The 27,885-nt window shown below is 35.6% G+C and overlaps 1 protein-coding gene across 3 annotated transcripts in view; it reads left to right on the top strand.

Moving 5' to 3' along the window:
• Nucleotides 1-27,885, top strand: part of PDE10A (phosphodiesterase 10A) — a 358,019-nt gene that overhangs the window by 267,125 nt on the left and 63,009 nt on the right. For all 3 annotated transcript variants that reach the window (XM_027891692.1, XM_027891693.1, XM_027891694.1), the window contains exon 3: nt 18,730-18,758. In XM_027891692.1, the coding sequence (XP_027747493.1) occupies nt 18,730-18,758 (29 nt within the window). The remainder of the gene's footprint in view (nt 1-18,729; nt 18,759-27,885) is intronic.

The following is a 27,885-nucleotide window of genomic DNA, read 5'->3' as shown; positions in this document are numbered from 1 at the left end:
TTAGACAGCTTGAGCAAAAATGTGACCAGCAATTAGGGAACAGGAGGAGATTGTATATTGTAATTTTCTCTGGGTCTGAAGGGAATGGACCTTTTTTTTTCCATGGAACACTTAAAGCTTGGGTGTAAGGAGGTTTGGTTGGAAATTATAATGGGTTATAAAACCATTATATATATATATATATATATATATATATATATACACATATATTGACCTGTTGGTATTGAGGCAATGCCAAGGTCTGTATTTCCTGCACTGGCTCGTGCATCTAGTTCAATTCTGCCACAAAAAGACCCACAATTCTGATAGCATTGTTATCTCTTTATAAGGCCGGTCTTACTTATTATCATCTTTACACTATTTTGAATTTTATGATGCCGCTACCAAAGAGAGGGGGATTTTTCATTCTGTAAAAGACCTGAACTGTACCAATTTTATAATTTTGGCTGTCATGATGAAGACAGTTCACAGATTTACCTTTTCCATAACAGAAGAACTGAAGGACACCCTGCAAAATGAATTGACTACAGATTTGAAACAACAGGATGTCCTTTTTCACACAACCCATGCCTAAATTATGAACCCATTAGCATAATATATTTGAGATGTTAAAAATGTAAATGGGTTCAAAAAGTGATTAGACACGTTCCAAAGAAGAAATACTTCATCAAGAGCTGTTACATACTATGATCCTGTTTCAGCTTCCAGCTGAGAAAATTCATAAGCATCTGATTGCTCTGAGGACATACTGGAGTAAGTATATTCTGTACATCTGTAGTCTGTATTCTCTCTCCTTTTCATATAGTGTAATTTCTTCAAACTCTTTTCCTGTTTTCTTTCTAAATGAACTGTTAGTAGCCATTGTCATAGACTACAAACTCGAGTAGATGGACTTTTTAATTTAGCAGAATAGGGTCATTATTCTCTGTCATTATGCTTCTACTGCCTCTCTGGGATTTATATTACCCCCGTTGTTAGAATTGTGAGTCCAATTGTCTTAATAACACATTTGAATATTCTGGAAAAGAAACTCTGTTTTTATATTATAACACATTGTTCATTGATCTTCTTAGTTAAGCTGCAGGAAATCTCTTCAGTTATGACAATAAGGCATCTTTCAAAATTTTTGGAGACAGCATCATATTCAGACTTTTGTTGCTTGGCTGCAGAACTGAGATAAATTATTTTATTCTTTCTTCCAACCTGCAGTATGCAGATACCTCCAAGTGGTGATCTTCTTTGACTTTCAGAAAAAGAGGTTTGTCCAGTTGAAATTGCTCAGTAACAGTGATTAGTAGCATAACTTTCTCATGTTTTGTTTTTTTAAACACAAAGCTATAATGTTTTGTATGTTGAATTGGTTGTTCAGGTAACGAAAGGGAGCTCTTTTACAGGGTGCTTGCTGCTCATCCTAAAGCGGTGGTTTCATTTCAGTTGTCATTAAGTATGGAGAGTGAAAGGTAAAGAGAAAAGAGATGGTTGTGTTGATGAGCAACAAGGTTTTGGAAATTAGTAAGACACAATTCAATAATAGGTGTGGAAGGAGGAATGTTGGTGCGTTTTTGAAGGATTTATAGCAGTTGGGTGTAACTGACATTAGGTTTTGGTGACTAGGGTGCGGAAGTGACAACAGACTGGTTACAAATATACTAATTCAATCCAAGTATGTTCGTTGTAAACGTTTGGAAATATCTTCATGAAGTGCATCAGGTATTTGTATAGCTACAAAGAGATGTTTATTCTGGGGGACTTGCTGGGCATTGATTTTGGATTTACAGTGAACACTTGTGGAGGTTTATTAAAACAACTTTTTAAGTTACTAACTACGCAGTGACCCTTCTTTTTGAATTAGAGTTGTCATGACCCACCCAGTAAATGCCTCTGTATGACAGGAGGTTACTTCACATCAAGTTTTCAATTACCAGAATGTGCTTTTTTTGAATTGTATAACCTAAGAAACTATGTCATTGTGACACTGGTTTACCATCATGTATATATTTCATGGTCTATCATATGAATTTGATTGAGGAATAATCTGAATTCTCCCTATTATTTGTTGCCTTTCTTAAACTAACTTTTAGTTTTAAAGATAATAGTTTGTTTTTGCAGACATGTACTATTATCAGGCTGCCTTTTCAAACTGTTCTCTGGCCAAAATCATTTTTATAGTAAATAACTATTGTCCTTCCCTCTGCTGGCATGACTGTGCTCCTCAAAAAAATTTTACTACGGAGTAGTTATGAGGGACAATAAATCTCTGATATATTTCAATGTTTTGGCTACCTATTTTATCAGCCAAATATATATACAGCTAGTACAGTGAATATATGTATACATTCCATTACAGAGAAAATGGCATCATATAATATAGGAAAAGGTTATTACAAATATTTACAAATATTTTCTCAAGTTCTGTTTTGTTAGGGTTTTTTCATGAAAAACTCTTTGTTGCCCTGATTATTAGCAATTATCAAATTTTGAATCGATGTGGTTTGAACAGGTGCAGAAACAATTAAGACTCTTCCAAATTCCCAGTAGGTGGCACAGAATAGTATTGTAGAGTCAAAAAATACAGAAAATCTCAGAAAATTTCTTGCACTTCACAAATAGGTCTTTAGGATTTGGGAATGGATAGACTCAAATTTTGGAAAACATACTACAACTGTATGTTTCCTCACAAGGCATATTTATTTATATATTGCCAAGATTGGCCATTGATATAGGGACATAAAGGAGATGCTTTTAAACACACTTGGAAGAAACTAGCCAAACCTAGTGCTTTTTTTTAGGATGTTGTAGTTTATTTGAACCTTTTCTTTGCAGTGTGATGGTGGCAGTGATGATTTTGTTCACAAATGCAGACAACTTTTCATCATTCAAAACCCGTCATTTGTTACTTTATATAGCTGTCCATCAGCTAATAATGTGGAGGTGCTTCTGGAGCACTTCTAGGAAAAATTCTCTCCCCGTCCCTCCCCTCCCCTTCCTCTCCCCTCTCTCTTTCCTTTTTCCCTTGTAATTCTATTTAAAGGTAGAGAAGATATTTGATTTAGCTTTTCTTTGTTCTTAATAAAAAGAACATAAAATTTTGGATAAATGTATCTTAGTACTCAGGTATTATACTTTTTTTTTTTTTGTGAAGCATCTTAAAATAAAGACTTATTTCAAATAATACAATATTTTCTCTGGAAGTTTTCTCAACTGCAGAATTTACTGGTTGAGTTTTTGAAGAGCACTCTCTTCTACAGACTGTTAAGAAATTATTACTTTTTCCGAGCAATTACCTCTATGTAGATCTTCTCTTCAAGCATAGAAATCAACACCTGCTTAGGTCAGCATCATCTAGTTTTTATTTGTACCTTGTTTGCCTTTTGATAAATAGGCAGAATAAAGCCTGATGGTACTTAATTTTCATTACCTCCCTAGGCTTGTCATTTTTAAGATATATATTAATATATTTCTTAATTCTAAGATTATTGGGAGATATGCACTTTTAGTAGGTTTTCGTTCCAGGGTCTTCCATTTCTTTTTATATGTCACAGTGATGGAATGATTTCCCTTGGTCTCAAAGTTCTCCCTCTCGTGATATGTCCAAATTCCTCAGATATGGTTCTCTGTCTTTCAGTACTTTTTCTGAAGATGGATTTTCTTAAACATGCAGAAACACAAGCCTCTTTTGTATAGTAGTTAGGTGAAATTTGACTCAGAGCCAGGAGTCAGGGACTCTCTGACTTCGTTTAATAAAACTCTGGTGAGCTCTGACTCCACTTTTACATCTTAGAAAGAAGTCTTTAATAAGGGCTGTTGTTGTTACAATTTACATATCCTTGAGGCGTCATCTGTACTTCTCAAAAGTTTAAGGAGAACCTTTGCTGTGGTGACAAGGACACACATTTTCTTAAGCAGAATCAAGTAAAAGAAGGGCAGGCATTTCTTCATTCTCACCAGGGCCTCTTTTGTGATATTTACATCAGATATCACATTGGGTTTTGCAAATGCTTTAAAACATGTCCAGGATCCAAACCTGGAGGAGGAATAAGTGGAAATTGGCTTGGTAACTCTTTTGTTTCCTTGAGGAAATAGATTAGGAATCTAGAGAAGAGTATTGAATTTCAGTTCTGACCTTTCGGTAATCCTGTTATCATCTCAGTCTGACTTCTGTTTTGAAAATACCTCAGATTAGTTGCAAGAGAGCTTGTATTTACCTAAGTGGATTTCATTTGACACCTTTAATCTTTGCAAATTTTCCTTTTTGTGGTTGCACAAAGTGGATGTTGAGTTCCAAATACTGGTATCCATATGGACAGGAAAAAAATCACATAGCTCCGGTTCATTTCTTTAATTCTATTAGAAAAGTCTAGGTTAATGCAAAAGCAGAATGTATTTTTTTCATAGAAAAGATATCTGGAGTTCCTTATGACCAGTTGAAATGCTGCAGGAAAATACATGCTGAACAATGGTGCTTTTCTTTAAGTTGATGATACAAAGCTCTTGTTGCTTTGCTTCTAGGACCCATTTAAAGATGAAATCCTAGTGACTTTGATGGAAAAGATATTGTATGCAAAGAATAGTTATGTTTAAAAAAATTGTCAGTACCTAAGTATTTACTCCTGACTTTCATACGGAACTCATACCCAAAGAACCTTCCTAGATTGTTTATAGATCCTCACCTTATTGAGTCCTTGAACAAATTCAGAATCTTACAAATTTTTCACTAGTGGGATTAATGGGAAAATTACTGCTCTAAAGATTAGTGTTTCAAAGATACTGTGGCGTAATACACGGCAAACTGAGCTGCTCTGTCAGTAGAGCAGCTTAGAAAACAGCTTACCTGCTTATCCCACTCATGCTTTTTGTAAACATCCTTGGCTATGTTCCCAGTAAAGATAGGAACATGAAGCAGTTTTATCTAGTGGTTTCTTTCTTTCCCTTGTGTACTGAAACCAGAGCCCTTTGGGGAAGCACAGGACTAATGAGAAAAGGACAAAAACAGGGGGAGTAGATACACTTGGGTTACAAAAAGGACAAGTGGATTGTATAATCTATTCCTGATGGCAGGCTGAGAGACTCACCCTGATCAACTAATTAGGACCCCATACATTCAAATACATATGTAGCATTCATTCTTCTCCATTTTCTTGCTGATTTTCAATTCCATCAGGTAGGATGCTACAGAGCCTGGGTTTCTTTGGGCTTAAAGAAAACATATTTTCCAGAATATAGCAGTTTGCAATTTAAGTAGTAAGCTCTATTTATATTTATATTAGCTGTCAACTTAAACTGACAACCTGGAGTTTGTAAAAGAATGCATACGTCTTTTAAGTTTATGGGAAATCCTTTACTATGTCTAATTAAAGAACACTTGCTAAATGATGTATGGAACAAGAGATAAGTCTAGCGAATTATAATATTTCAAACTAGAGCATTTAAAGCATTTAATAAGGATTTTTTTCTTGTTTTGATAATTACTAAATGATCAAACTCTAAACAACCTCCCAATATTTTGCCAAAATGAATGTGTATTTGGGGACAGAACCCAGTCTGCACCACACGACTGACTGCCAAGCCTTTCTACTGGAAAGCCAGCCATTATTTTCTACTTACTACTGCACAGTAGGATGCATCCACCCATTTACAGTGTTGAGCTGTAGCTTTTTATTTTACTGTTATCTTTTATATTAGATATTCATGAGAATAAATTTTCCCTAGCCATGTAGGTCATATTTCTCCCAAGACAAAACTGAAACATAGTAAATGCATTTCTTTCCTAAAGTGTCTTTGAAAAAATTGTAGTCTGTAGCAGGGATTTTTTTTGGAACTGAACACATTTTTACCCTGTCATTGTTATTGTAGGCACACCTTATCCAATTTCATTGCCGTACTACGGTAGGCAAGCAAACAAAAGTAAATTAGGGGGTAGGTTTTCATTCCTTCACTATATCTGGAGTTTTAATGGAAAAAGAAAGTATTAAAGGTAATAATACAGTGTAAATCAGTGATAATTGGAATCACAGGCATCTTTTAGAAAGAAGTTAGAGAATCTGTCACTGTGCTATGAAAGCAAGTTTCTCTCCAGGTTTGTTTTTTTCTTGAGATTCGTCTCAGTAATTCAAAACCAGGGAACTAACCTCTATCTAACCTACCCCCTCCCTCTTTAACTGTTCCTAAAATCTTCTCAGCTAAGGATGCTAAATCATTTAAATGTAGCATGGACCAAAAGAAAAGGTATACTCAGGGGTATGATTTAGCAATGTTTGTCTTGACTGTTAAAAGTGTTTAAAAGTTTGAAAAGTGTGAATTCTTACATAAGCCTTTCTGTGTATGCTGTACAACTATCTAAAGCATATTAAAACTTCCTTATTCATTCCAGTACTGCACTAAAGGAAACTAATAAATAGAAATGAATGTTGATGTAGATCATCATATGCTTTGAATGGAAGAACCTATTAAATCTAAACATCTCTGCAACTGCTAGGTTTCACTAAGAGAATGTGTCTCTCCAGCCTGAAGGAAGCCATAATTGCATTTTGTTTTATTAAATATTAAACTATTACATATGAAGGAACCTATTATGCTCAAAAAAATGATTACCAATCATCTTAGAATTTTCACTGCCTCCGTGGGAGTCTTCAGAATCTCAGGCTCTTTTAGTCAGCATCAACTAGTCTTGAATAACTCAGTCACTAAGAAACTGAGATGCCAGTGCTACCTGTGTGCAGTATTTGCTTGGCCAGAACCTTCTTGTTCCCAGGAAATAACTCTGTGGTAAAACTAAGCCTGCACTACCTGCTCTCAGCTTCCATCCCTGCGTGTGTATATCCAGCCTTTCCCATGAATTGGTCATTTGCCTATGTAGTTGTAGATTGTATCTGCAGTTCACTGAGTTGTTGCAGCTGTAGACTGCCCCAAGGCAGTGGGGAGAGTGCAGAGGTGGCAGTTTAGGCTTAACTTGATTTCTGCTGGTGTGGACCTGCACCTTGCCTTTCCTTTCTATAGGTTCATCTCTTCAAGAAGAAACAGTTTCAAATATTCTAATTTGAGATTCTTGTATAAATTACAGCTAATTAAGTGATAGACACACATTGACAAAATATTGGAAAAAGTTTGTGTAATAGAGTCATAGAATGGTTTGGGTTGGAGTGGGCCTTAAAGATCACCTGGTTCCAACCCCCTACCTTGGGCAGGGACACCTTCCACTAGACCAGGTTGCTCAGAGCTCTATCCAACATGGCCTTGAACACTTCCAGGAATGTGACATCTACAGCTTCTCTGGGTAACCTGTTCCAGTACCTCACCACCCTCACAGTAAAGAATTTCTTCCTAATATCTAATCTAAATCTAGTCTCTTTCAGTTTGAAGCCACTCCCCTCTTGTCTTGTCATTACATGGTCTTGTAAATAGTCTCTCTCCATCTTTGTTGCAGGCTTCCTTTTGGTACTGGAAGGCTCACCCCAAAGCTTTCTGTTTTACAGGCTGAAAAGTCCTGATTCTCTTAACCTTTTCTTATATGAAACATGATCCATCCCTCTAATCAACCTGGTGGGTCTCCTCTGGACTCAGTCCAACAGGTCAATGTCCTCCTGTGCTAATGGATCCATCAAAAGAAAAAGTGCCACACAAGTCTTTAAACTCTGGGAAAAGATGCATGCTTTGAAATAGTACACATCCCTCTTTGAATCAATTTCCATGTAGGTATGAAAGTGAGGACTTTCCAAGAATTACTGTTAGGCTGTATAAAATATGCTCAGAGAGGACAAGGTGCTTAAAGGAGTTAAACATTAGTGCAGATTTGACTAATGAAAGTTGCAGAGAGAAGTGGTGTACATTTGAATAAATCAGCACATATGGGAACTGATATATATTAGTTTGGAGTGAACACTGGAATTTCAGTGTGTTAACTATCTCTTTTTATAGTAAATCCATTTTGGCACATTTTGAAGGTGACAGGAATTTGCATCTTATTCAAGTAAATTAGAACACTAAGAGACACCATTTAACCAAGTCGAGACATTGCTATGGCTGGAAGAAAGACAATAGGAAGAGGAAGGCAACCAATTACAAGTCAGTGATTCCAAAGTGAATTCAGTGTAGGCTCATAATTCAAGATGGTGAAGAGAAGAGCAAATAAAGGATCTCAGATATCAAATAAGCAAGCCAGCCTGGCACAGCATTTAAAAGCACTGACATGTGTGCTAGATGCATTTGGCTGACCCTTTGTTTACTTTCTGAGAACATCACCTCAGAGAATAAGAATTACATTTCTGCGTGGATTATTTCTAGAGCAATTTCATTATTACTTACTGTACATCATAGTATGAATTTTATATACATTTATACATTTAAAGAAAAGTAATTGTAACAGGCATTTTCCCTCTCAGCTGTCTTAGAGACTGTTGAACTTGAAGCCCTTTTTATAGAATTCAGGCTCAGAATGCGTGGAGTAACTTGGAAGTGACCCTGGAAAATAAATTACTGTTTTATAGAGTTTTTATGCATTTCTTATGTTCTTTTGTTTCATTTAGCATTGTTGTTTTTATATACTAACTCATAAATATGATTTTATAACCCTTATTTGTACTTTTATGCTATTTTGAATCCAGCAGATTTATTTGCAATATTACTGGGGGTTTTTTGTATAGTTAGTGTGTCTAATGAACTTATAAATACTTCATTCTACTAGAATTTTAATAATGCCATCTGTTCACTTGATGGAAAATGGCAAAGCGCATTGAAGCAACTACCTTTTTATTCTTGACAGCTATATTTTTAAAGCTTAAGATTTAAGTTTCCAGGTTTTTTTTCATTAACAGTGGAAATGAAAAATATTTCAAACAAAAGGATTTTTTTTTTTTTTTTTGCAAATCTTGTGATTTGCATGTATCATTTTCCTTATATGTGGTTTGGTTTTTCGATCTGTAATAAACAGTATTATTTTTTTTCTTTTTACTGAAACTACTTTTCTACCATGGCAGAAAGTAAAGTAATCCTAGAGAGGTAAAGTACATCAGTAGAGTACATCACCGTTAGTAGCATCTGATGTCTTTGTCCAAGCTTCTTGCTCATTGTAGCATCTCTGTCCCTCTCTCCCTGTATGTCCCCCTTTTGAAACTCTGTTTTGAAGCTTTTTTCTTTGACTCTTCTTTCCACTTTCAGTCTTGCTTTATTTAATTATGTTAACATTTCTCTTTTGAACCACCATGTTATTATGTAGTTATTAGACTGTTCTCTTTGTCATACTGCTTTGTAACTTAATCTCACTCCTGCAATTAGTTGCCAAAACAAGTGGCCTGATGTCTAGAAATGGTCAGATCCCCTAGTAGCTCCTGAATAAATTAGTGCTGCATGTAAAAATCAGATGGCCTTATATGTATGCCTGAGTAGATGTGAGACCCAAATGGATTAACTGACACAGCTCTAGTGTTCCTTAAGTAGGTAGATGCAGAATATAAAGAAGCGTCTAAGGAGCAGTTGTGTCATGGGGTGGTTTTTCCAAATTTCCCTTCCGGGTAGTTGTGTGACTCTTGCTTATGTAAGAAACTTGTGTTGATGTTGACAGAACTCTGTGGCATGCCTGATGAAGGAAGTTGGGAAGAATGATGCTGCAACTAACAAATTATGAGATTCCTCCATCATGACTCTTTCAAAACTATTTTGAAGGCATGGTGAGAAAGGACTTAGATTGTGAATTACCCTTTTTATACTTGCAGGAATAGATTTCTCGCTTGGTTGCCTGCTCTCAGTGTGTGATCATTAGTGGTTCTCTTAGATTGACAATTTGGGAGATAGACACAGCTCCTTATCCCAGCAGGTGGCAACTTCAGCCGTGCTGAAGAGGTACAGTTGGCTCTGGTTCCCTTTATTCCACCAACAGAAGTGGTACTTCCACTTTCTCTTACTGCTGTGTTAGATATAGTTTATTAGCTTTCCAGCTGATTTCTGTATATATTTTCTGAGTTCTTATTAGTATTTCAATTAATTTACCATCTGCATAGGATTTTGTTAGTTAAATTTTTAAAAAAAGCACATGGAAGTAATTTAGTCTTGCATGAGCACATCCAGTTCTTAATTTACTCTAAACTTGTACATCTGAATGTGCAGTTTTCTTTTGGACATTTCTACAATCTTTTTCTTTTCTCTTGGTATCTCTCTGTCAAGTGGGCTGTTAGCATAGAATACCTTCTGAAATTGCCAGTGTAATCTTGTCTCTGTATGGCTGTGTCTGAGGCACATTTGCATTGAAACCTCTAAAGATGGGATGATTTCTGTCACCAAGTCTTTCTCATGTTCCTAATTGGGGAGATACTGTGATTCACCTCCCTTCCTTGTGGTTGAGTGTTTCAAGCAGCTAGATTCTTATGATGGGATGGCTACCTGTGTCTGATAGTACAGTCAGTCCTCTGAAACCTGTGTTAAAGTTTCTGTACTTAAAGTTGGTGTGCAGTAGATTCATTGGCATAGTGAAGCATGAGGATGTGCTGGTAGGTATACTCAGAAATGCAAAAATCATCAGTCCACTGAGGACTGGGTTCTGCCTTTCAATTTTTGTGGAATCTCTCGGGGAACCACTCTGTATAAAAGGACTGAGTAATCTTGGTGCTGATGTGTCAAGATATTTTATGACCATAATTCCTGATGCATGTGGGCTGTTAGGTGGAATGACTTTGTAATGTGTTCTGGTGCTGAAGTGTCTGATGTTGGCTGTCACAGTATTCTGAAAGGTTTACAAAAGCCCAATCAGAGGGATATAAACAGAGATTCATTGGGAACATTCTTGTTTTCAGGTAAGAACAATTGGTATTTGTTACACTTTTATCCTGGTTTTTTTAGTAAGCTCACTGTTAAATATATAACCTTCATCAATTATTTCACATAATGCTGACCCTTAATATCATGTTATAAGATCACAAGTGGCTGAGTCCCTACAACTTAATAAATTATCATTCTCAGGTGAGCACTGGTAAATCAACATGCCTACTCATTGTTGGGGTATTTAGCTTCCTTTTGTTTCTAGGAATTTGGTACCAGACTTGTTTGGAGATTTTTTTTTTAATCACAGTACATGTATCCCTGCCTGAAAACTTTTCTAACTCTGTCCTAGTATTTTTAATACTGCACCTGCTACTAGGGAGAGTTAAAATTTGCACTTGTTGAAATGTCAGTATAACAATACTGAACTTCACATCATCTTGGATTTTTTGTTGTTGTTTTTGTACAATAGCCAAAAAGATTTTTTTATTACTTTTTTTCTTGTTTAATTCCTGTGGGTTATAATTACCTGCCATTATAAAATCTTTTAAACGAAAACCGCGTAGTTCAGAAATTCAGAAGGTGCTGTCGTTGTCTTTCATAGAGAACTGTCTATAATTTTGTAGTTACATATTCTGTTCCTTTCTACTCACTGAAGTTATAATTTTTTTTTTTTGACAGTCTTCTCATTGCAAGCAAAATGTTTTACTCAAACTCCTGTTACTCATAAGTAGTAAATAGTTCAATCTTTTCTTAATTTCAATCTGTTCATCATGTTAGTGTAACATGTCATTTTTCAAAGACTCCAAAGTCCTGAATTATCTGTACATCATTATTCTGTAACATTCAACACAGTCACGGAGAGCTTGATTATGATTACTAAAAAATCAGCTGAAATATCCTAAAAGCAAAAAGGCTTAATTTGTAAATTTGATTCTGTCACTTTTCCTTCTTCATGCTTATTAATTTGGACATTTTCTCACTTTCTCAGTTTTCAGTCTCTGAAGTAATGTAAATAAAATACATCTCTAATACAAATGTACGCATATTGTAGTTACAATACGGTTTCTTCAGAGGGATTGAAATGATTCCCCTGACGTAAATATGTTTCACACTGGATCACTGCACCCTCCCATGTGGTAACCTATCATCTCGAGCTCTAATGATCCCTTACCCTTGTTGACGTTAGCAAGCTTTTCCTCTGGGGCGTTTGCTTTTGTTTCTTTTGTCAGCTGGTCTAAAGAGAAGAAAACTGCTCAGTACTGATTTTTCTGCAGATTTTGAGGATTTTACTGCAAAATGCAGTAACATGACATTTGTTTTCAATGTAGTCAGAGGTGCAGAAAGGAGAAAATCAGGTGTGCTGCAAAGCTTCTTGTCCTAATTTCGATTCTCTGCAGCAAATAAACACTGGAATCTGAAATGTTTTAACAACTTCTAAAGAGTCTTATAGCTTACAATTTTATTACACGGACATGTTTTTCTCTAAAAAAAACCTTCCATGTTTCTATACAAAAAGAGGTGAGAATATAGTAATCAAAAAGGTAGGGATGAGAACAAAATAGAAATAATTAAAGACAAAAAGTTTACTAAAAACATCGGTATCTGATGCTCTCCAGGGTAAGTGTAAGATTACATTTTTCCCAACATGTGTAAGATTATTGTTTCTTGCTGTCACTGGGCCATATGCAGTATTTCCTACCCCAGAAGCTGACAACCTGCTGAAAGTTCTTGGCCTGTTTGGGCCAAAAAACCTTTGAAACCTTGCTCTGTGCCAGGGGTGGGAACTCCATGTCACTGAGCTGTGTGATCCCACCCCTTGCCTCATTGGGCTTACAGTACAATGTGGGCTGTATATAGATTTTGGAGAAGGAGAAGAAAGTGCCTTTCCTTTAGGTTCTTCAAGCAGTTTATCAGTGGTGAAGAGGTATTCTTGGACTAGAAATAAACAAGCCAAACCCAAGAGGCCCAACAGGGTCCAAAACATATGCATGTCTTTAAAACATACAAATGTCTTGCAGTGGACAAGATCCAAGGGGCTTTCTCAGGTTATTGGATCTTTGTAGGACCTACTTCAAATAGTCTTATGTTCTAATCATCTCCTTCAGGCCTGAATCCCTGTACATAACAGAAATGTTGTGACATTTAATATATAAAAGCATTTCTGTTTTCCAATGCATGCTGCAGCAGTTCTATTGATTTTAATGGAGTTGCTTAAAGGTATATGCCTGAGTAGTATTTGAGCCAACAGAGATGTAATTTTTTTTCTTCTCATTGAAAACACCTGCTGAACACAATAAAACTTCAGATTTTATGCAGTATATTTGAAAAACATTAAAAAGTGAAGGAACAGCTCCATTCGAAAGTGAGAGGACAGATAGTTCTCTACAGATAATGCTGTTTCTTAGATACGATTGCAGTAAACTTTAAGGATACCTTATACTTGGAAACCAGCAGGATTCTGGAACAGAAATAAAATTAGGAGAAAATCAAGTTTGATTTAAAAAGAATAATACTGAAATCATGTAACTACTGGATGAGAAACTTCCTTCACCAAACATGTTTGCAAGACATATAATCAGTTCTAAAGAAAACTGCCTATAACAGTTAGCATAGTGAATGCCAAACAGAACTGCATGTCAGGAAAGAAAAGTGGTAGATGTAGGCAAAAAGTTGTATCTGTAAACTGGTCACGATGAAAAAATGGTAAATTTTTATACATACTCTTCAGCCCATTGTCTTGTGGCTGCATTCTGGCAATAAACAATGGTGATTGCACCTCGTTGACTGATAAGATAGATGAGATAATATGTTTAATGCTCTCATCACTCAGCAGTGATGTTGAATAGGATATGAAGTAATAGGTGAATTACCATATAAAACACAGTCATAGTCTTTCTTGGTATTTAAGTACACAGAACAAAGAATAAGACTAGGAAGAAAGTAAAATATTGTTTTCCCAAAGGAGTTCCTGTGATAAAGCTAATTGGGCATTCAAATTGTTGCTCCCTTGGTAAATGCATCAAAATATCATGTCTGCAGTGTTAAAACTTGCTTTACATTAAAGTTGTCATTGTGACTACTCTTGCAATTTTCAGAAGTTCATTTGCCTTTGTTTCATTTTGGTTTTTAAAATGCATGCATAAAAAAAGTGTGCAATGAGATTTTTTTTTTAATGTACAAAATAAAATCTGGGCTTTTTTTTTTATATTAAATGAACAGTTGCACAATTTAACACCCCTTCACACACACACCAACAAAAAGAACCCTAAACCAAACTAAACCTGACCCCATTTATAAGGTGCCAAGTGACAAACTTTTGTGATTTTTTTTTTTCTGTCTGTTCCCTTTCTTCTTTTCTTCTTCTTTCTATCTGGACTTGGTTTAGTATGGAAGCTTTCCCAGATGGATACTGTCTTTAATTACCATACTGAATATTATGAAAATCTGTAGTATACTATGCAGTTGTTAATCAGAATTGTGTAAGCAGTAAATTAGAATTGTATAGATAGTAAAGCTGAGGTATTAAAGTATGTTAAATTGTAATTTTGTTCTTAAACCAAAGCTCTTATCATGGAACTCCTCTCATTCTTCACTACCTCCTGCTGATGCTTTGGTCTCTGAAGAGAGCTTTTAAATAGTAATGTTTGCAATGTTGTCAAGATACAGGTGTAACTTTATTCTTGTGGTCTGAGGTAGTTACCTGGTTTTGAAAGTTTAGAAAGTGAACCATTTTTTGCACATTTAGTGGATTGAACCAGGTCACTGTGGGATGGAACAATATTATTGCTGGTGCAGTAGTTTTGGTCTGCAAATTTAGTGTATGGAGATCACAGAATATGCCAAGTTGGAAGGGACCAACAAGGATCATCAAGTCCAGCTCCTGACTCTGCACAGGACCATCCCCAAGAGTCACACCATGTGCCTGGGAGTGTTGTCCAAATGCTTCTCAAGAGAGAGGGGAAGCCTTTGAAATTTAGTCCTGTTCCCTGCAGTTTCCTGTTTTTCCAGTTGTGGTATCAGTATGTGTTTATGCTCAAATTACCAAGACATTAACATAATGGGGTTTATAGCAGGGTGTTCTGCTAGATTACTGATGCATGCCTAGTGCTTCTGGAAGACACCTCTTGCTCAAGTAATGCGCTCCCTTGAGTTACCACCATCACTCTGCTGTTGGCTACCTACCTCTGTGTGCAGCAAGCCACACTTAGAATCATTATGTTAAAAATACAGCTTGCAATAGCCTTGACTGAGCCACATAGCCAAGTTAATGTATGTGTGTATAGTGATTTTTTTCCAAGTATTCATTACTTTATTTTTGAAACTATTAAGAACAGTGTCAGTATATTTAGAGGACCAGAACTAAATCGTATATGTTTCTTCTACTAGTCTATGTTAGTAATGATATCAGGTATCCCTAAAAATTAGCATTTGAATGGCAATATACTACCAACAAACAGAACTGAGACAGTGACACTTATCCATGTATCATAGTTGATTGTATCTGATGCCTAAAGAAAAAGTGAACTCCAACTGAAGTTTCTAGTGGCTTCAGCATTTGTATGGTCTCATTAACAAACACTTGCTTTCTCCTAGGGTGTTTATTTCCATCCTTGTAGGCACTAATATACTACTTTCTCTTATTCTGGCTGTTTTCCCATGCCACATGCCATAATAAATGGGGATCTTTATATTTAAGCACATAATTTTTCTGTGAGGTTTGGTTATATAGTAAGCTGCTATTTATCAATGTACTTAATGTCTAGGGATTTATTTTAATGGCTAATCTGTTTCTTTAAAAGCTTCATATTTTACAGAGATGGAACTTGATTTACAAGAAAGAGATTGTACCTCTTAAACTGAATTCATGGCTTTTGAATAATCAGGAGTATGCAAATTGAGGGTATTTTTCGTAAGCCCCCTGTTACTTTCATATATTAACTAATCCTATATTTTGGCTATAATTTGAGGGAAAAGCTGTTATTCCAATGATTTTCCCCCCTATTTAGCTCACAGAAAGTAAGTCGTAAGGGAAGTACCATACTCTGTGCCATGGGTGCTAGCACTGAGATATGTATGCACCCAGTCACTCAGTATTTACCTTGGCCTTAAAGACTGAACCTCCAGGAAAGCAATTTAAATCACCCCAGGTTCATGGGATCATGTTTCTTTTTTTGCTCTTGGGGAAAAGAAAAGGTGTGTTATTTAGGCCTTTGGTTTCTTCTAATATGGAAAATTACTTTCTAGATCATTGTATAGTAATATAACTTGTATCCAGATGGATTAACATAGCATTTGATATTCTTTTCCCCCTCAACTTTTGCTTTCCTCCTTCCCCTAAAAAATCTTCACTTTTTCCCACTAGTTCATTTTCTCTGAATTGCAAACCTCATCTGTGGAGTTCTAATACCAAACTTTGCAAACACTTTGTTTCTCTTTCTTCTGAGAAAATGGCATTGGAAATTTTTTTATGGTAGCTCAAATAGATGTTATGTAGATTTTTATATTGTTTAGTAAATCTTAGATTTACTGCATTTAATCTGTCCTCTGTCTCTCATTGGAATTTGTAGTGGAAATTACGTCTTGCAATGGTGGGAAAGCCATAAAATTGTGATGGTAGTAATTTATATTAGATATATTACAATAAATTGATTTTGTTCCAGTAGAGGGAGATTACTAGTATAGTTTACACATGCTTTTCAGTATATGCATACATGAGTGAGGTAAGAGGATGCAAGGCTGAAATTAATTTGAAAAATTAGATTTTAATTTTTTTTTAGGGGATGAAGTTATTCAGGATGCTAAAAGTACTAAGTGAGATATAGGTGACAAAGTTAATTCTGATAAATGCTGACTGTTTTACATGGGGGAAGTAATTTTTTCATATCCAATAGCGGGCTTTCAGTTATAACTGCTCTGGAGAGAGATATCGGCATTACAGAATATAAATGTTGGAAGGCGTTAGCCCAGTGTCTAGTAATTATCAAGAAAGAAATAAAATGTTAGGAGTTATTCCTTTCAAACAGAAACTCCCTTAATCATCCCAGTGTCATTATGTAAGTCCTAATTGTGTTTTCCTAAACTGCAGGGTTGCCTGTAATGGTGAACTTCCCATCTGTGCAAGATGCAGTGGTTAGAGGAAGTAGGAGTGGTGAGAGTGACCAGCAGTGCCAAGGGGCTTGCTTGGCACCAGCAGAGAACCAGACCAGACCTTTCAAGTCAGGAAAGGTTTAGATGGGGTATGAAGCAGAGAAGGGCTTGCTTGAGAGATCTGTAGAATCATAGTCTCAATAGATAGGGTGAATAGAGGGCATCAGATGAAATATGTGATGTGAAGATTCAAAATAAAATAGAGATAGTTTTTCTTGTATTATGTATTTCAACTGTGGAACTCAGAGAATGTTGAGAATGCTGGTGACTCAGGTTTAATAACCAGCCAAACATAATCTAACACCCCTCTTACCCTGGAAAAATGTGAGGAAGAAAATCTCATCCTTTAAACAGAAAAGTATCACCACTGATTCAAGAAATGTTTGATGCACTGGTTACTGAAAACTGAGAGTATACTCCAGGAAAGTGTCATGTCATCACTCTGTTTTCTGTTGTTCACATTTTCTGTTGCTGAGTGTCAGCAATCAAGTAGTAGGGGAGATGGATTTTGAATCTAGCTGTAACTGATATGTAGATTTGGTTGGTTCAGGAAGATAACATCACTAAATGTGGCAAAGTATGTGCTGCACATTGCACTGCAAGCAACAGAACTACCTAAAGAGCTCAATTAGGTTTATGTCTGTGTTCTGCATGTGTAAATTACTGGTATATCATTTGATTGGCATTAAGAGGAAACTAATATTTGCTTATGGGTTTGAAATATATTATTTTTCTTGGCATCACTCAATTTTGGGAGAAATCTGTATTACTATAGAGAGTTCTTTCATCAGAACTTATATACTAAATGTGTTTCCTAGAAAATGTTATTTTCTACCTTTATTGTTTAAAAGTTCATCTTAAATGGCAAGATATGAAGAGCCTTTGGCAAATATGAACATATGATATTTCTCCGTGAGATTAAGTCTATTTGGTGACTTAATTGTAATTTCCGAAGCATTATACTTTGATTCCTAGGATCAAATAAAAGGTTATAAATAGTCCTCTTCATGTTTTCAGGAACAACTAACCAGCTGGAGGTTTGTTGGTGTGGTTAAACTGAAAGTTGGAAACTCCTCCAGAGGCAGAAGCATTCTTGCTGTATAGCTGCTTTCCCTTTAGTTTCAGAAATACTACTCAATGTTTTAGCTAGTGCTCTGGTATTGTACCTGTGTTTATTTATATGTATTTAACTTATAGAAATGCGTGAGAGTCTGCTTGCGTTTGAAAGAATAAAACATTATAGTGTGTGTGTGTGTTTGTGTATATATATACGAATATAAAATCTTGAAATCTCTTTTCTTTTAACATGTTGTGCCAGATCACATCAGTGCAGTTCTTCTGTTCTTATGGCTACAAGACTTTTTTCCACATCCAAAGAGGTCAAGAGGAATAGCTTCTTTGATCTTCAGACCAGAAAGTCTAACTCTGCTCAATAGCTTCTTTGTATACGTAGGATGTTGGTGGCATATATTTGATAGCAAAGGCCTTTACTTATCAGGCAATGTAGTATTAACTGTTGCTTTACTGAATTGGAATATAAATGTGGGGTTTAGCTGGCCTGTGCCACTTGCCTTTGACTTCTGAAATGTATTCTTACTAGGTCAGGATAGAATTCATAAATACTTTATCCTAATTTTCGTGAATTTTTAACTTTAGAATTTTTTTAACGATTGTGAATGCAAGCCAGTCTCAGGATATTTTAATCGCTTAATTGAACCATGTTAGAAAAGTTTTGTAAAAAGATGCAAAAATTATTTGAAGTTTGTTATCTCGTTCTTCATTCAGTCTAAAAATTTCCGAGAGTGCCTAATTGTTTGGTTTGTTTCCTTTTAGATGAATCAACACCTAAAGAAGTCAGCAGGGTAAGTGCTACTTTCTATCCCCGCTAAAAAGAAGTGTAGTCTCTGAGGCACACAGTTCACTTAAATGATTTTTGCGTAGTCGGTGATCAACCACAAGAGGAAACAAGGGAAGGAATATGCCCTATCTCTCCATTTGAGATGTGATGTGATAGAAATGAGCTAATCTCTCTCATTTAAAATATTTTGCAGTGTTCTGTATGAAATGTAATGCAAAATCCTAAAAAAACATATTCAGTAATAAATTCCCTACCCTAGCCTTATATCTGATTGACACTGTGTCCTGCAGAATGTCTGTCCATGACTGATGACTAATTACAGGGATCTGTTAGAAACAAGTGTCTTTGTTGGGAATGAGAAAAGGTCAGTACAGGACAATCTGTTGCCCTCAGATGGGTTCAGCCACTCTGAAGCACATCATGAGATGGGGTACCCACTTACTTTCTGAGGTGGAATCATAGTCCTGATTTTTTCCACTTCCTGACGAGTTGCAAAATTTATTTCCTATTCCCAGATACAGTAGTGTCAGACATATATTAAAAAATAAGGCTGATCAAAAGACTGCAAAAGCTGACTGAGTGGTCTTGCACTCAGTAGAAGTCCCTTGGAGAATGCTGGAGTATGGAAGGAGTGGAGAACTCAGCCTGGTGGTCTCTATAAGCAGAGGGCTGGCATAAGGGGAAACTGAAGTTCACCTCATATGTGACCATGAAAAAGAGATTAAATGTTTTCTAAATTGAGTATATTCATGCTGAAGTACTCTATATACATGATGTGCCATGGATTTATAAGGGTGTTGGACATGTAGGTGAAAATTATGTTTCAGTAATTCGTTGACTTATGGTTTTTGTTCATCCCTTAGTTTTCAACTGCTATGACAGTTAAATGAATACCTACCAGCGTAACCTAGGGTTATTGTTATTAGTATATCTATACATAATATTTTGATTTCAAACTAATGAAAGATCTGCCTATAAATCTCAGAAGCTCTGGTTATGTATGTGGAAGAAAGTTACTTTTCACTGTCGTTTCTTCGGTAAATAGATTAACATTTACCTAAAACTGTAGAATAGTTATGAAACATATCTTGGTTACCACATTTGAGTGATTTAAGGCAAAGAAGGCAAGTTCTGAAACCCTGAACTGAACTCCCCCAAGTGTGCATTGCCAGTCATCCTTTCTATCTTTTGAACACTCTGGTGGCAGCCATCTCAGCCCCTCAAAGTCATATATAGTGGTTCTGAGTTTTCCAAAAGATGGATGGGATGTGGCTTGAAGCCATGGAATCAGTGGGGTGCAGACGATAGTTTAGATGTTCTAAAGTAAACATTTTCTCCCTTGTTTTTTTAGCCATCAATCATTGTGCACTTGGTTCATATACTCTGTTGCACTGCTGTGTTTTTTTTTTCTTTTGAAGTAAAGTACTTGAAGGCACTCAGTAATGCAACAAGTTTGTTAATTTGTAATTTTTTTTTTTAATAATGCCATATATAATAATGCAGACTGTTGTATTACATCCTCTTCCTTCAGCAGCAGCTTAAACGGATACCAGTTTAATTAAAATATGAGCATGAATTGGAATTTAAATTAGGAAAGTTCTGTACATGAGTAATGTTTTTCAGACAAAAAGACATGTTCATGCTGACTAAAGAATTATGAGTTTTAAAGTCATTAAGTGTTACATTTTTAATTCCTGAAAAAGTCTGCAAGAAGTAGCTTGTATCATGGGGAAGCAAAAATTAAGGTTAATAAAAGGAAATTTATTGCAGAATTAAATCACCAATTGGTTAAGAATATTATGTTAACTAGAAAACAAAGTAGAAATATACTAAGAAAAGTCTAATTATTAAAAGGAAATTTCAGTATTTGCAAGGGGTTTATGTTACAGTTTTACACCGAAAAGTTTTGAAATAGAAGTTTTGAAATCCCATTGTTTAGGAACTGCATTTTTAATATTTCATCATTTTTAGCATCTTAGTAGAAAAATTAACATAAAGCAGCAATCTTGGCTATCAGCAGTACACTACGAGTTTTCAAAACAAGGAGAGAGGAGAAAATAGGCAAAAACAGGAGAAAACATCCACACATTTTAAACCTTGAGATTTTTAGAATAGAAAAGAAGCTTCTCGAAATTTATTAATTTTAATTCTGGTCTACTAATGGCAATTTCCTGAACATTTCTGTGTTCAGAAGTTATATGTAAAGCTTTCATAGTTTGACTTGACATTGCATCTGATGGTTGGTGGTGGGGGAAAATTTCCTGATGCCTGTAAATTGCTTTTGGCATAAGAACAACTCTGGTTACAAAATACCTCATGAGCATCTGTGACCAAACATTGAACCTGTGAACTTTTTTATGCATACTAAATTCCAGTGTTTATGAAATATATGTAACTGGGGACAGAATCTCCTTTTCACATGATGTAGTATTGGGAACATCCTTGGAAATGCTGAGTTCCTTTTGCTTACTTATTGTGCAGATGTGTGTTGGCTGATCCCATCCATCCTAGCTAAGTGGTTTTCTGGGCAGAGAGATTTCAGAAATATTGAACTATTTTGATGAAGAAAATTTAAGCTAATTTTTTTATACTTTGCTTTTTGGTGTTTTGTTTGCAAAAGAAAACATGCAAAATGAAAAAAAAGAAGGGTGTGAGTTTGAGCACTAAGTGTACATTTATTCATGTGCATCTAGACTGAAGATGTAATTATTTGACAGCATTAGTGAAAACAGTGTGCATCGGAGACATGTTATTCTTTTCAGTTGGCAAAAATAATCCCATTCCTTCATGAACTATAGCCAGGATTTTGTTCTACGTGCTGCTAAGTTTCCCGTGATCACTGTGTGCTCTTTTGTACCTAAGATTCTGAAGTTTAAATGGAAATACTCAATGTTCCTGATATGATCACAGAAAAATTAGCTTTTCATTTTGCTTAATAACTTTCCATTCCATGTTTATGTGAACAATACTTTCAGTGAAGCTGCATTTTGGCAAGTATCTTTGCTTTGAAAACTCTGGTGATGCCAACAGCAATTCACTTTGCAGAAGTTTACCGTATAAACACCAGAAAATTATTACCTAGCAAGTGAGTAGCTCATTTACAGTACTTTATTCTTGGAAATAGGAATGATACTTTAATCCTCTTCTTTTCCCTTTTTGGACTTGAAGCTTTTGGCAGCTGCCTTGGCACCAACCAGCACCCAGCACAGTTTGTCACCGACAGTTACAAAATTAGCAAGTGCGTTTGCAGTAAATAGTTGCAGTAATTGCATGTATCTTCACTGTACAACTGATAATAAAAGTTAGGGCTCTTTTTGACGTGTTGGCAAAGCGAGCTCATTCCTTGTAGCATTTCCTTAATAAAGATTGGATTTAAATGTTTTCTCGCAGTATCATAAATGACGACTGTGACAAATTAATCAAAAAGTTAGGGAAACTAGAAAAAAATATATTTAGTCTTTAGAAGTGTTGCAAATGGCATTGTCACGAGAAGAAGATGCTTGTAAAGCTGATTTCTTTAAAAAGAATGTCTTTTGTATACTGTGGTAGTGATAAGCAACAGTGGTAGGAAAATGATGAAGTTTATTTTTAATTTTGTACATGGTGTCTTTAGAGCGCTTGCAAGTCAAGTATTAGGGGGGAATGTAATTTTATAAAAAGCTTTTTAAAAACAGGAGCAGTATTCAGCCTTGTCAAGTTAAAATGATGCTCATTATGCTGTTTTATTATATAATCTGGAAAGATGATATAATTGAGATATTCATGAAGTTTTATGAACCCTACAGTTAACAACAGATTATATGGTTACTTCTATATAATCATAAGGTTCTTGTCTCACAAGTGAAGCCTTTGCTTTTTATTATGTATTTTTCCTATTACTAGTGAAGCAATTTATTTCAGTGTTACCATTTGGCAACAGGCAAGGAGTTGATGGAAAGATTAGAATTAGATGCCAGTAAATGGGGGCTATGTGGCAAGAAGCTTCTTCCAGAAGAGGTATTCACCATCTCTCTGAGGCCTGAAAATCAGCTACATAAAAAGCCTGGCAAATGTGTGCTTTCAGAATTATTGAGTCCTTTCTGTTCAGAATGAAAGAGCTGGTTTGCATCTTTTGTCTTAATAGGACCTGTCCTGACAAATGTCGTGTCATATTTTCCCTTTACTTTTGTCGTGAAGGTGTTTGATGAGCAAACAAACAATTCATAAATACCTCTGTATGGTGTGGCAATGCTAAACTTTATTTACCGTGCAAGTTCTAACCCATGTCCTCTCCAGTCAAAACAAGAAGAATAGACGTCAGACAAATGCACGTAGAAGCAGTTTTCTCTGAGGCTATGTACAAGCATTAAAATTAATCACCTCAGCTAAGTCTGTTTCTTGCTTTCCAGTGTCCAAGTTTAAAGAAATCTGGTTACTGCAGCCAATCCCAGTTACCTCTTTTGATTTTTTTGGAGCAAAGAGATTTTTCTGAGTTTCCTCTCCATGCTCGTTGCTCCTCTGAAAGCCAGCTCTGTACTGTGAGCTTGCTTACCACATTCTTTCTACTTTTATTTTTCAGTTGGAGGATTTGGCATCTTGGCTCGGCATTTTCACCTTGAAGCAAGCAAGCAGTTTTATTAGGGTTTTCTAGGGTTGTTTTTTCTTGTATTTTTTAATTATTTTTTTAAAAATGAAGTCAGTATCCATATTTTTGGTTCTTCAAATGTGCAGTATAGATGTTTTCACCATTCATAGGATGTAGTTATCTCTTAGTTATCTGTGCCCAAAAATAAAACCCACCAGTTTCTGTCCAAGATGTGAACTAGCTATCAGTGCAGATAAACAACACAAAATATCATAGCCAGTGAAAGCACCAGGCCTAAAAATGGCAGGAGTACAAAAGTTAGCAGTACACTTAAACATAAATAGTAAACATTTAGACAACTTAACTTACCACACATAAAAATGACCCGAATAAATAGTTTTTTTTGGTTTAATTAAATAGGTTGGGGGTTTTTTTGTTTGTTTTTGTTTGTTTGTTTTGTTTTGTTTTGTTTTTTCCTGCAACCATTCCTTTCTTTATACTGACTGGTCTTCAGAAATTTAACAACATTACTATGGCTAAAATACAATAATTTCTTGCATTTAAAGTAGGTGACTATTGGACTAGTGCTAGGTCTGGCCTTCTTTGTTTCTACAATAGATGTCTGAGGACTCATTATGGTAAAGTGCAGTGACACATGGAATGAATATTTTAGGTACTTTTAAACTAAATGTCTCTTACAAGACTGCCTTTGCCTGCAAAGGACTGGATTTAGTCACCAATATGTTTCTCTCTAGTTACGCATTCCTTTGTGGGGAATCAAAAAAAGAGAAGAAAAATGTAAGAATATTCTTCAGTTTAAATAAACCTGCTTATTATGTGGGCCAATAAAGTAATAGTGCCAGAATTCTTAACAGATATACAGTATTTTGTTAGAAAAGATAAGAGTAATTGAGTAGTGATTGAATATTGATTATCAATGGCATTGAGAAGTTAGGTCTGTAACAGCAGTCTTTCTATACTTCTGTCCAAGTATGAGCATACCTGGCATGAAATAGTTCAGACTGACATCTCGGATCAAATGTTTAGTAAATATTCAGACCATTAAGACTGCAAACTAATGCTCCTCTTTTTTTTTTATTTGATTTTTTTTTAGTTCATCTTTAAATTCTTTGCCTTATGACTCTTGTTGCTAGGACTATAGTTTTATAGGAAAGAAAATTTGTGTTGGCTGGAAGTTTATCAGTAGATTTTGGTTGTTTTTAGTTCAACAGCTGTCTATGTTCTGTAGTGTGCTTCAGAGAGAAGAGAGGAGCTGTCAGTTTTAAAGAGATGACCAAAGAAGCTTGGGTACAGGTTGTTGTCACATTTTGGATCCTATGACTTACATATTTGCAGTAAAATCCAGTCCCTGCCTAAGGACATTGTTTTGTGTAAAATGTTGTGCAGAATCACTTGAGTTCATTATCTGCAAGTCTTGATGCTGCCACTGACAGATGAATTTAGATGGTTTGAAGAAGGTGGTTGTTTGAAATACTAAGTGATGTAACCAGAGAGAGAATAGGTGTTTTAAGCTCCTGTGTCTATATACAATGTCCTTGACCTACGTACATCCTTTATTCTTAGTGATTTACCACCCTTCAACGATTGAGGCTTCCTACAAGAGCCTCTATTTGCCCCAAGTGGTTCTTTTTCTGTTGTTGCTTCTTGCTTGCTTGCTTCCTTACTTGCTTACATGTATCTGATTAAATTTGTGACCTCAGTTTCAAGTGTCCCTATGTCTGTTCATGGTGTGGTCCCTCTGACATCTATAGAGTATGTTGTTTCTGGATGGGGTGGCGCTGGATACAACATGTATATCATTGGCTCACTCAGCACTGCTTATGTTCTTATTGCGCACTCCTACCAGGCAGCCTGCACGATGGTGAGAGCCAGGCAGTGTTCCTCACCTCCCCACCTCCCGGCTCCTCTGACATAGCCTAGGGGAAACCTGGGATGGCACTGGTTGTGAAGATCCATACTTCATATGGATCTTCCTGTGACGCTCACGGTTTGGAGGTCTTATTCTTCTTGTCATCCTCTGAAATTTTGCATCCCCAAAAATACATCTGGCCAACCCTCTTCACATTAAGTTGAATTTGGGCTCCTTGTTTATTCTAACTCTAGTCTGCAATAAGGTCATATGCTATGAGGTCGGCAAAAGGACCAGACTGTGTTGCAGAACCAGGCAATTGTTGATCTGGAGAAAGAGCTCTGTAGTAAGGAGTAAGTATTATGTAGAAATTTGCTCTTCTCATTGCTATTCAGAAGACATTTAAAGAAGTTGCAGAGGAAACAGATCAACCTCTGGATTTTGTCGTCACTTATTGACCCTGTGCTTTTTGATGCAGCAGAAGGGCTTTTTCTTTTCTGGAGGAGCATAAAATACCCCTGGCACAGCTACTTTATGAGCATCAAACCATGGAAATTAATCTTCATTTCAGCTTGTCATACATAAAATTTACTATAGGTATTAAATTGTGTCCTTGAATATTAGTTTTTCCATGTGGCTTAATTGTTTAGAATAAATGCTTAAAATTCATCTCACTCTATTATATTTCAGTATCTACTTTCATGTTTATGTTCTAAGAGTCCTTGTATAGTCCTAAGTGACAACATTATTCTTATATCACCTGTGATGGGCTGTTATCTTCTGTTGCACAGAAGACAATATTCATAGACCACAGTATTCTAAAGACAAAGAACCATAGAAATATTTTTATATAAATCACATAAAAACATCTATCTTTCATATTTGTAAATTTTAACACGAATATTTATAACAGAATTTCCCTTCTTAATAGTTAGTTAATTTTCAAACCATATAATATATACAACAACTAGAAATATGATGCAGGCATAATAGTGCTAAACTAGTTTTTAATCCACTTGAATTATTTTACGTAATGTCACTGAAATTCAGAATTTTACAATAAGTATGTGAAAATACTTGTAGACATTCAATCTTAAATAGAAGGAAATTAGCAATGAGAAGAATGAATTAAGGAAAAGTTTATGAGTTTTAATAATGTAAATTGCAAACTGAACTATAATAGCAAATTAAGAAACAGTACTTACTCCATACAATTGTGTTTATATATAAATACTCCTTTTATAATAAATACTCCTTTTCCACCAAACGTGTTGAAATTTTTTTGAGGAGTTGCTTTTCTGAGGTAAGTTTTACATCAGGTATCCACAAGCCTGTTTTAGCAACTACATTGAATAGTGCTTGTACCAAGGTTTGCTGAGAACTTATTCAGTGTTTAAATACATGGTTTCATAAAGACTATTGTGGCTTTTCAACCACATGGGTTATCCAATCTAAAATGCCTAGAACCAAATAAAAAATCTCTGTCACTCTACTGTAATAAAAAGAAGACCATTTCACAGCATGATGAAGTAATTCTTTGTTGATGATTGATCTAAGTGATAGAAGTATTAATTGTGAATGTGCACAGATTGTGTTCAGTTGGCCAGTTATGGATCCACGCATTGTCAGCAACAGAAATCTGCCAGTGTAACAACAACATGTATTACGCAGCTACCATCTTTTTAGTAACATGGATGCATGCAATGGTTTGCCCTGCTTACAAAATGTTTGCAAGCATATGTTGCAGAGGTGAGGATCAAGGGCACATAGGTTGTTATGTAATTACTATGCACGCAAAACTACTGCTTGATTACAGGGAAAGCAGTGATTCTGTCACAGCTGTTATGCCAATGGACTCATTTTGATGATGCGTTCTCATAACTTATTAGCTTTAATCTTGGAAGATTTGATTTAAATCCTGACTGTTGATCACAGGCAAAGAGATATGTAGTAATTTCCAAGTTCTAAGAAGGCATTTTGCTGTGATAAAGACTTTCTGCATGTGTGTTTGATAACCTGCTGTTGCATTAGAGTATGTGGCTCCACATACTTTTGCAGATATGGGTGAACACGTATGAATAGTATAGAGTCTTGTTCACCATTTTCCTGTTGTATGGCTACTTATGGCTATATCATAAATATAAAAGCTCCACTTTCATGAAACTGTACTATTGTTTTCTCCCTTTGAATAATCCAATGCTAGTAAATGTGGGACACAACAGAGGGCAGTCAGTGGAAGCTTGCCAGCTGCCATATGGTGCTAATATTGGTGATGGCATGCTGTATTGTAAACTCAAGACTTTCAGCAGTTTATGCATTTATGCAGTGTGACCTTACATTGCTGTCAAAATTTATAATCATCACATCATTTTGTAGAAAGAATTATTAAGTGTCAGGTTTGTTATACATTGAGAATATTTTGGACACCCTAAATCTCAAACTTTCCAATACGTCCATGTGGAGCAATAGATTAAGAAGGGGTCATGGCAAAGACTGTATATTCTCGGAAGCCATTTTGAAGTCAAGATTGAGATCTGCTTAATTTAAAGAAATTAGGAATTGATATTATTCAGCAAGCACTTGTTGGTTTTTGGTTTTTGTTTTCTTTGTTTGTTTGTTTGTTTTTTGTTTATTTGTGGTTTTTGTTCTGTTGGTGTTTGTTTGTTTGTTTGTTTTTTGGTGTGTGGGGGGGTTTTT

Source organism: Empidonax traillii, unplaced genomic scaffold (genome assembly GCF_003031625.1).
Source record: "Empidonax traillii isolate 1590-97213 ecotype Southwest subspecies unplaced genomic scaffold, ASM303162v1 scaffold326:size758569, whole genome shotgun sequence".
NCBI lineage: Eukaryota > Metazoa > Chordata > Aves > Passeriformes > Tyrannidae > Empidonax > Empidonax traillii.
The sequence above is the reverse complement of the archived record's forward strand: the minus strand, read 5'-3'. Positions and strand labels throughout refer to the sequence as shown.